The 10,330-nt window shown below is 35.5% G+C and overlaps 1 protein-coding gene across 3 annotated transcripts; it reads left to right on the top strand.

Moving 5' to 3' along the window:
- Positions 1-3,325: 3,325 nt before the first annotated feature.
- Positions 3,326-10,330, top strand: LOC107079226 (uncharacterized). 3 transcript variants are annotated; one of them, XR_011191455.1, is made up of 6 exons: positions 3,326-3,478; positions 4,093-4,446; positions 5,472-5,614; positions 8,593-8,721; positions 9,000-9,052; positions 9,793-10,330. XR_011191455.1 is itself a non-coding variant. In XM_015361814.2 (6 exons), the coding sequence occupies exons 1-6, from the start codon at positions 3,430-3,432 to the stop codon at positions 9,922-9,924; spliced, it is 867 nt and encodes a 288-aa protein (XP_015217300.2). In that variant the 5' UTR covers positions 3,329-3,429; the 3' UTR covers positions 9,925-10,330. The 3 variants fall into 3 exon arrangements, 2 of the variants coding, with proteins under 2 accessions (XP_015217300.2, XP_069053733.1); XM_015361814.2 differs by having other exon boundaries at positions 3,329-3,478; positions 5,468-5,614; positions 9,790-10,330; XM_069197632.1 differs by having other exon boundaries at positions 3,332-3,478; positions 5,468-5,614.

The following is a 10,330-nucleotide window of genomic DNA, read 5'->3' as shown; positions in this document are numbered from 1 at the left end:
TCTAGGGAAATCCAAATTCCATTTTCAGTATCAAAAGAGCAAATGAGGTAAATGTGTAAAGATTCACAATTCTATTTTTTACATTTTTTAATAATTAATGTGTTTTGCATTAATCATTCATTTAAGTATAGTTTTCTCTTCTCCAGAAAGATTTCTAGGTTATGTCTGAATCTAGATCACTTTTATTAATAGTACTGTTTACTGCATACCTGTTTATTTTTAGTTTAGGAAGTTCTTAAAATTTCAGCCATACCAATATTACTAGCTGAAACAAGGTTGGAAGCTATATCATCACTCCCTGTGAATAGAATATGAATATCAAGAGTATCCAACCCCAAGACTACCTTAGCCTCCTTTCAATGACTTGGATGTACAGTGTGTAAATATACCTGCAATTACATGCACACAAAGGCTACAACAGTGCGTTTTATAAGAGGACTACTCGAGACCTGTAGTTGATTATGTTCAAGACTAATCAGCTGGTTGAGTTCAACTGTGTGTTAAAATACTCTTCCTTCTGATATTGTGTTTTATTAGCAATAAGAATAAGGAGAATAAATTGGTAGTCACTGAAATTGCCGAGACAATGAGTTCCATATAATATAATGTAATATCATATTATTAGATTGTTATTAATGCAAACTAAATCTGGCAACCTGAGTAATTTTGTAAGCCATGTGTAATCTGATGTTGCTCACCATAGTATATAATGAACACTACATTTGGGGATTCAAATAGAATACCTACTGTAATCACACCATGAGGACTGGGAAATGGGGGTGGGGGGCAATAAGATGTACTGGGGAGTGGAGCGGGGTCATTATGATGTGCTGTATGTATCTGGGGTAAAATAAAAGAAAAAGAAAAAGCATTAGTGAAGCTGATATCCTTTCTTTCGTCAAACCAAATATTCAGATCCTCAAGAAAAAGCAGGTCATATAGCTAGTATACACACTGAAATAGCAACAACATGAGTTACATTTATGAATGTGGAATTACACTTCTCTGTGCAAGGTATTCTCCCTCCACCACTCCAGTAATATAATATGCCTGGTACAGAGTTACTGTTCTGTCCATCAGGTTTTATAAATAACTATGCCAAATTACTATTCATAGATTGTAGTTCAGCATTTAAAACTATAATCCCATCCAAGTTGATCACCAAGATGTTGGAGTTGATCATGAATACTTTTCTGATATTGGTAGATCTGAATCTGTGAGAATAGGCAGCAACATCTCCTCCACACTGATCCTTAAAACAGAAGACTCCCCCAGGTCTTCTCCCTGTTCCCAGTGATTGTATGGCTAGACACATGTCCAACTCCATCTTTAAGTTCGCTGATGATACAACCGTTGTACAGTAGATCTGAACACAAATAAACAGAGTACAGGAAAGAATTTAAGAATTTAAGCACCTGGTGGTTTAGTGTCAGGACAGCAACCTCTCCCTCAACGTCAGCAAAACTAAGGAAGTAGTTGTTAATTTCAGGAAACAGGGAGGAGGCCAGGCCTCTGTTTATATCAATGGGGCTGCTGTATAGATGGTCAGCAGCTTCAAGTTTCTGGGCATTCACATCACCAAAAACCTGACTTGATTCCATCACATAGGTAATTGGTAATGAACTCATGATTATAAAAGAAACTACAGAAGGAGGTGGAGACAGCTCAAGCTATCACTGATACAGGACTCCCCTCCATTCAGACCATCTTCACTACGTGATGCCTCAGAATGGCAGGTAATTAAGGATCAAAACCACCCAGGTCATGCAGATTTCTCTCTTCTTTCTTCTTATAAAAGCCCATACCTCTAGGTCCAAAGATTGCTTCTTTCTCATAGCTATAAGACTTCTGAACACCAGCTTTTAATCCTCCTACCTCAACTTTAAAAGCTTTGAGAAGCCACCTTTAAAAGTACTATATAAAATAAAGTGTATTACTTTATACCCCACTGCTTTTGAACTGAACTCACAATTCTGTCACTACTCAGTTTTCGCATATTGCTGCTATTTGAATGCTGTTGAAAATTACAGTAATTCTAATGTGTACTGCTACTATTGTATTCTGTACTATTGTAATGTATATTGCTGTTAACCATACGTTTATGCATACTAATATTTTACACTGTTACCCCTAAGTTAACAGGGCTACTTTTCACTGTGTTGTTGATACTCATCAGGTTCGTGTGTCCAGCAATTTGTGATGCCATTTGTTATTTAATTTTTAATATAACTTGATATGTGAGGAAACACACATGTAAACAATTCACTGTACTCAGGCACATATCACAATACATTTGAAATGTTTATACTGTATGTATATTATACACTTGGGAGGGAATCTGTCAACAGCTATGTTCAATCAGTCTCAGCTGCCAGTAATTTGTAATCAATCCTGATTATATTTCCCCACTTAAACACTATAAATGCTGTACATAATCCCCAATAATTCTTTCCAAATAAATGTTTTTCATCCAGCTCCACCCCATCTCCACCTCTGCAGCTGCCACTTGGTCACTTCTCAATCTGCATGGAGGTGATATTCTCCTCATCCTATGGTCGGGAGTTTAGCCCTCAGCCAAGTCAAATGACTGTAAGTTAAAATACTCAATAATGTTTTATTTCACTTAATTCTTGGTTGTTGTCATTCCTAGTGAAAAATAGTTATGAGAAAGAAAGACAGTTTGTTGTAATATAGAACCATTATTAAAATTTTACAGAATAGCTTAGAATCTGAAAAACAAAATTAGTTTCAAAACTAACTGGTCTTGGAGAACCTTCAAATCTACAAAGTCTGTGTAAGAGAACATGTTATTACAAAATCCCTGAATCAGATCAAATAGAAGAAAACAACCACTTTCATAGATGCATTTCAACTACTATATGTATCACATTTAATTCTAAAAGAGTCTTCAACCTAAGGAAATACTTGTTAAGTAAGAAAGAACGAATACCTCAAAATCGTCTCATGTGGTTTCAGATTTAAGTAACATAGCTCCTGTGTTGTTTGGTTAAATCAAGATTTGCCATTTTTTCTCACCTAATGAAAACAAATCTGAGAAAAAACATGCAATTAAAAAAACTGATTTTTAAGAAAATGTTAAGAAATTATTCCAATTGTTAATATTCTTCAAAGAAATTTGAGTCTTATCTTTTATGAATGTGATAACTGACAAGTATTAAAACACCTACACTTAAACTAAGAAAGATATTCAGTTTCAGTTGAAGATGTTGATCAGAATCTTCTTGGGTTTTTATAAATCTTTGCAGTTACAGACCTGAATATTTCAGTGGGTGTTGGAAGAGGTATTGGTGAAATACGCCCATTGCAGTAATACAAACTCTCAATTGCCCGCCTATCATTCTCTTGCCTAGTTTTCAATACTGGTTCCTCAGTCCATTATATGATTAATAACACAGTGGAGCTCTTAAAATGACCAGACTTTGGGTAAGACTCATCATTTTCATCAGTACCAGTACAGGTAAGTTTAAAACCTGAATTATTTTACCAGGTTCCTTAAAAATCATAAAATGGTATCACAATGATTCAAAAGGTGTAAAAGGTTGTTTGTTTAATTATTAACCATTGCTTTTATGTTTGATGTGATTTAAATGTGATTTTATGGATTAAAGCAATACCATTTTTCGTGTAACCACAAAGCTTCTTCTCTTCTTCAATGTGCTAAACTGCTCAGATCTTGACCATTTTGAGGCAAGAACATGCAAAATTTACAGTTAAAGATTTTCACTATGTATCACCTAGAAATTACAACATTTTTGAATATGTTAAATTATACTTGCTAAAATTGAATTTAAATTTTATGCACATATATGAAGTGCACTTCTTACACTTTATTTTTCTGTGGGTTTAATTTGTTAAAATATATTTCACAGTATTGCATATTAATGAAACATCATTGAAATATACAATCATCGTTGGTGCAATCTTTTGTGAAAAAAAACAAAGAAGTTCATTTGAATTTAAAATTTGGCAAATTGATTGAAAACTGGTAGATAAGAAAAATGATCTCTTCTATAAATGTATTCTAGTGTTATACTATCCTAAAACTACCTGATGCTGGTCTGTGTCTTCCAGGTGTCATTCCTCAGAATGTGGTTCATCAGCCTCATCTCTCAGTGACAGCGGGACTTGGAGGCTCTGTCTCTCTGGAGTGTTTTATTTTCACAGAAGAACTCATAAACTGGGTTTGGTTCAAACAGGTCCTGGGTCACCCTCCCAGATATTTCCTGACTTCATTTGGGAAGTCAGATAAAGCCACTTTCTACAATGAATTTGACAACACGACCCGTTTCACAATGAAGAAAATGTACAGCCAATTCACCCTGAAAATTTCCCAGGTGCAGCTCTCAGACGTGGCCACTTATTACTGTGGAGTCCAGAGTTACACTGATGTGCAGTTTGGGAATGGAACCACACTCTTGCTGACAGGTACACAAGAGCAACTGCCACATGCATATAGTTTTATTCCTTTTGTTTTATTCACACCTAGCTATAAACAGATTAGTACCAGTATGAGAACTACTGCTTAATGTTTATCATGTTTTCTGTAAGAGGTATGAGGGAAAAGAATTAGGAAAGCATTCTGGAGTATGAATCATAATAGGCAGTCCACATAAACAAAACTAATCAGAATTATCTCAAGATCTAAGAAGGTATGACCAGCAAACACATCTAGTTTGTTCTTACTCATGGTAAGAACTAGAAAGATTATTTCAATTTATTTAGAGTCTCTTTAACTGGTCTTTTATTATTTTTGTGATCTTCTTCATGCAAAATTGCATGCTTTTACTTTTTAGTTTTTTTGAATAATATAAAATAAGAACAAATAAGAACATCAGAGAAGAAAGTTTTCATATTTATGCGATTCCCTATTACAACGCCTTACACCATTAATAAGCTGAAAAACAAACAAAGACATACCCATCAATTTAAAAGGAAAAAAATAAGAATTCTGGCAATATAATTGGTTAATAAAATAAATAAATACACTTTTAATAAATAAAAGTGTATGATAAACCCAGTGGCTAACACCAAAGTAAATATTAATAAAGTAGTTAACATTGACAAATATCTGACTTATGAACATATAATTTAAAAAAATCTCTTAATATTCCATTAATGGTGCTGTTTTAATGTTCTCTTCAGAATTTATTAGTAATAAGGGCCATATAAATGAATTTACATCCCCTGTACTTTCTAACCAATGGAACTATAATTAGATTTCTTCATGGATGTTGAAAAATACCATTGACCACATATCATCATGGAAAATTAACTGTAAATGTATCATGTGCACATGTTTACAAATTAAATATTTAGACAGATGCACGTGTTTTGGATTCATCATATATTTTTGAAACCATTACCACTGTAAGATACAATAAGTTACAGTAAGACACAGTTTTTTAGAATTAAGCAGAACACTTAGGGCCTTTGGTCTGTGTTTCAGGCAGTGAGTCCAGGAACAGTGTGTGTGAGGCAAGCTGTGTGTCCCAGCACTCAGGGGAGCAGCTGTGTCTCCACTGTGTCTCAGCTGGAGCTCCCTGCAGTACTTCTAGAAGAATCTTAGGATCTGCTAATACAACTCACACTGCAGGTAAATGAAAATATTGGCACTGTACTATACCTTTTGTCTGCATAAAGAATCACTTTGTATTTTCAGTGCATGCATGTATACAGTATAACCAAGAAAAGAACAGATTACAAAATGCATTGAATCATTGAAGAACTCTCACATTTATAAATTAGTATTTGCAATCTAAAATTGTTTTGAGCACCTTAGGACTATTGAGATAATTTTTCATGGAGCAAGTCTGTTAATAGTTTGAGATTTTTGTCATTAGTATTATGTAACAATTTTTTTATTTATGTTTGCTTGTTAGTTTCATTCTTTTATTTCAACTGTACTAGATGGAACTTTTTCAATCCTCTCATTGACCCTGACACACAGATAATCTTAATAAATTAATCAATTATTATGTGCAATAAATCAAATTGAATAATTGCTTTCATTGTAATCTATATCTTAAACTACAATATATCTTATGTGCCATGTTAGCTCAATGACCAGTCAAAAGTCTTGTGAGTCCCAGGTATTTGGCACTAGATTAGGAAGGGCCAACAGTCCTTGGTGTGGTGTGTGGTTTTCCGTCACAACCCTGCACTAGTCTGATCCACCCAAGGGTAGAGTCCAAATCCAAGATTATTGTATCATATCAGCCACTTAACACCATATTGTTAAATAGATCATGCTTATGTGTTCCAAGGCTTCAAATCAGTGACTCACAATCACTTCTCTGGACTTCTAAAAAGACCTGCAGAGCTTAGAATTTTTTCTTGTTATCAGTGTCTTGATGCATGTTGATATAATGTAATATTGATAATTGAAAAATATTTAATTCCTTTAGTCAATATCTTTCTTGGTGACTCATGTATCAAGGATATTAACCTGATTAACATTTATCAAAGTCAGTGGTGTTTGCCTAGTTACAGCTTAGTCAATGAGTTTGTGAACTGTACTGTAGCTGCTCAGGCCTGGGGTGACCAGTGTCTCTGCAGAGGGCTGATCCCATAGAGGACAGCTCAGCTACACAAGTGTCAGGAAAAGATGGCAATGTCATGGGCCTGAAGCAAAAACTGTAGAGATATATGGGGGATGGCACGTGTTTTACAAAAATAAACATAGGGAAGGATTACCTTTTTCTCAGAAAGAAGGAGGGTCTAAAAGAAATTGAAAGCAGCTGGCAATCAGGGCTGTACCACACTACAGAAGAAGGTGTCAAGACCTTTGGCTTTGAGACAGTGCTATTTTACGTCCAGGCTACTCTGAGCTCTTGCAGCTCTGCTGCAGACCCTTGCTGAATTATGACTGTGCTACTGTGACTAATAGAGTTCAACTTGATAGAACACACTGAGGCCCCCTTTAGGGCTCATCAGTTAACTGTCTCTATAGATTAGACTCACAAGAGAGACATGTGGATCAGTGGTAACAGCAGAGAACAGCTGCCCACCAGTGTTGAGCTGCAACTGGAGTACCAACTAGTGAAGTTTGTAATGGAAAAGCTGGAGCAGTCTGTTACATAACCTTATCCTTGTATGTATATCCTTGTCTGGAGCAGTCTGTTCCATATCATTTCTTATCTTGAACAAGGATCTGGGGGTGGAGGGTGTGATTGCTTCAAATCTAAGTTATGTGGGATAAATCTCCTATCAGATGTGAACACTCTCACTAATGCCTAATGAGAAAATAATAATTATATTGTTAAAAATAAAGATTAAATGAAAATTGTTAGTCATTTTTTCCTTTATTCATTATCTTTATTGGTGACTCATGCCTGAAGGATACTCACCTGATCAATGCATTTATCATAAGTAGTAGTGTTTGCCTCATTACATCATAATCAATGAGTGTGCAAATTGTACGGTAGCTGTTCAGACCTGGGGTGACCATGTACACACATTTTTTTTGTCTTGCAGTGGTAAAAACATAATTTTAGATGTGTCACTCTGTGCTGTAAATTAAACACCAATAGAGATTAAGACTCTATCAATGTTGAAGCTATCAATGCCAAATATTCAGATAGGTTCCAGTGATGTTTCAATGTGATGAGTTTTGTCTTTTTTTTTGCCTGTGCTATCTATTTTTGTGGTTACTTTGCAAGAAGGCAGGGCCTTTATCTAAGAAACAGTGCCTCACCTTATAAGGTAAATCTGAGATCAACAGGTTTTTTTTAGAATCAGTAACAGTGACTGAACACTTCCTGTGACCTCAATGACAGGAAACAGAAGCTTAGTGTTGTGTGTACCCAGCTAGAGTGCAGACACCGTCTACAGACACTGCTCTTTGCTGTGCTAGAGTAAAAAATAAATCTAATAGTTGCACTTTTTCTCACGCTGGAACAGTGAATCATCCAGGTTTTACTCTAAATGTTTTGTTAATATTTAACAAGCAATATTAACATTAAAAAACATATTTAATGACCTCTTCGATTTATGATCCTTTATACACCTTTAAGAAATCAGTGACTTTTGATGCGAATATTAAAAAAAAATATTTGATTGTAACTGCGAGGGACTGGCATTACTTCCAGAGTGTACCCTGCCTTGCATACGTTGCTTGGTGGGATAGGCTCCTGCTCCCCCACGAGCCTGTAATGATTAGAAAGTGGATGGATGGGTTTGATCGTAAAAGTTTTGTATCCTTGTTTTACACTTGTGCGTGAATATTCCCCGAAATGTGTCCAGGGAGTTGTCTAGTCCATGCTACATAAATTGTATTACTTTACATGCTACTTTGAGTTTGTAAAAGGTGAAAAATATATTGCATCTTTCAAAGGACGGTAGAGATACAGCACAAATCAGTTTGAAAAGATTGATTTTTTAGACTGTTGTCCGTTTAATCAATGCCCTCTTGAACACTGTAGAATGGTCAGATGGTAGAATGGTCAGAGGTAACAAAAACTGGTAAGCAGGAGTGCTGTTGTTAAACCTCTGATGTATAATTGTAAAACGTTATGTGGAGTGTAGTTTCCCAGCGTTAATGTTAAAAGCATGTCCTGTGTTGTCTCGATGCAGCCGTCTTTCATGACCAGCTGTTTCAGCGTGTGACCGTGGCTCTGGGTGTGCTGAGCGCCGTGCTCCTCAGCGCACTCACGGTGCTGCTCTGCAGAAAAACATACAGCGGACACTGCCCGGTCTGCAAAGGTAAGGCATCTCGGTACGATCGGCCATGCACTGCTGTTTATTAAGTGGGGCCCATATTGATAAAATCCGTTATATTTTTTTCCGTTTTGCAAAGATGGCGTACAAACATTTTGTTTACCCGAATTTTCAAGACAACCTCCAGACAAATAAAGGCGAGAAATAGTGTCTAACATCAGAATGTAGGTAAATGAAAATCACATTTCCCACCCTTTCTCCACATTTCTCTTTGTGTTTAATTTTTTTTTACCTTCCCTTTGTCTGTTTTCTTTAAATGTTAGGAGTAAATTCCGAAAACACCCTCCAGACAAATCATCACATGAACAGTGAACAGGTAAACTTCTCAAAATTAAGTAAAAAAGTGTTGATGAAATCAGTATAATCAATGTAATCAATACAAAACTATTTTAACTAAATGCATAATATTTATAGGTTATGCTATTCTATTTTATTGTTGTTATACATTATAACAATGTTATTGGTGCTATATTAGCGTGGCTACACGTAATGGCAATTAGTTGGTACTTCTTACAAGAAAATAAATATTATCAGTATAAAAAACTAGCATAATACCGTTAGAATATATTAACCGCTTTAAATAAGGTTATCTAAATCTGATTTCAGTTTATTTTGTAATCTCATTAATATTTCTGCCAGTACAAAACTTTAACAGTATGCTCAGTGCACTTGTTAACATTTACCCCCAGGGAACAACTAAACAACGTAGAATTCTTCTGGTACAAATAAATATATTTATACAAATATGCAAAGAAAACATCACTACCTGCTATATCTTTAGGCCAGACCCTTTTAGTGTTGTACAATTCCACCTGCTAGTACAGTTTAATTGAAGGAAAGCATTTATATCACTAATTTCTGAGCATCAATTATGTGTTTCAAACATCAGTTTTAATTAAAAGGGAGCCATTGTCCTGAGATTTTGTCTCTACTACAAAATGATTTACAATTTGCTTTATATGTGTTACTCTTCATAATGACCATTAACCCCTGTTGTGTTAATGGATGTAACTCCTATTATGTATTGTTATATTCGCTTTTTTTCTTAATAAGCAGGGCAAGGACACGCTCCACTATACAGGTTTAAAGTTCTCCCAGAGCAGAAACATCCCCAGAGAGAAGACGAGAGGGAGGCAGGAGAGGACAGCTGAGATGCTGCAATGCGTGTACTCTGTGGCGAGACACTGAGGCTCTCTGGCAAGAGACTGTACATTTACCCCGGCAGAGCTCTGATCTAAAATGTAGTATATTCACCCTCAGACCCCCACACAGGCTGGGATATTAGCCCAGCTGTTAGCCTAAGTTAGCCTATTATTTTTATTTACATCATGTTTCTCATTCGCTCATACAGATACTAACTAGCAAAAGGAGCATATGACTTTGACTTGAAATTCAGTGTAAATAAATTTCAGACATTTTATTTAGGAATGGAGAACATACATTAAATGTGACCATGAAGCTGTTAAACCTGTAAAGGCATCTTAGAAAAGGGACAGAAATGTTTATATTGCCTCATCCAAGTTCTCGTCTAGTTCTCATTTAATTTAGGAAAGCAACAAAGATGATCTTGGTAATGCTGTTTATTGACAGAAAA

This window comes from Lepisosteus oculatus, chromosome 13, assembly GCF_040954835.1.
Source record: "Lepisosteus oculatus isolate fLepOcu1 chromosome 13, fLepOcu1.hap2, whole genome shotgun sequence".
NCBI lineage: Eukaryota > Metazoa > Chordata > Actinopteri > Semionotiformes > Lepisosteidae > Lepisosteus > Lepisosteus oculatus.
The sequence above is the reverse complement of the archived record's forward strand: the minus strand, read 5'-3'. Positions and strand labels throughout refer to the sequence as shown.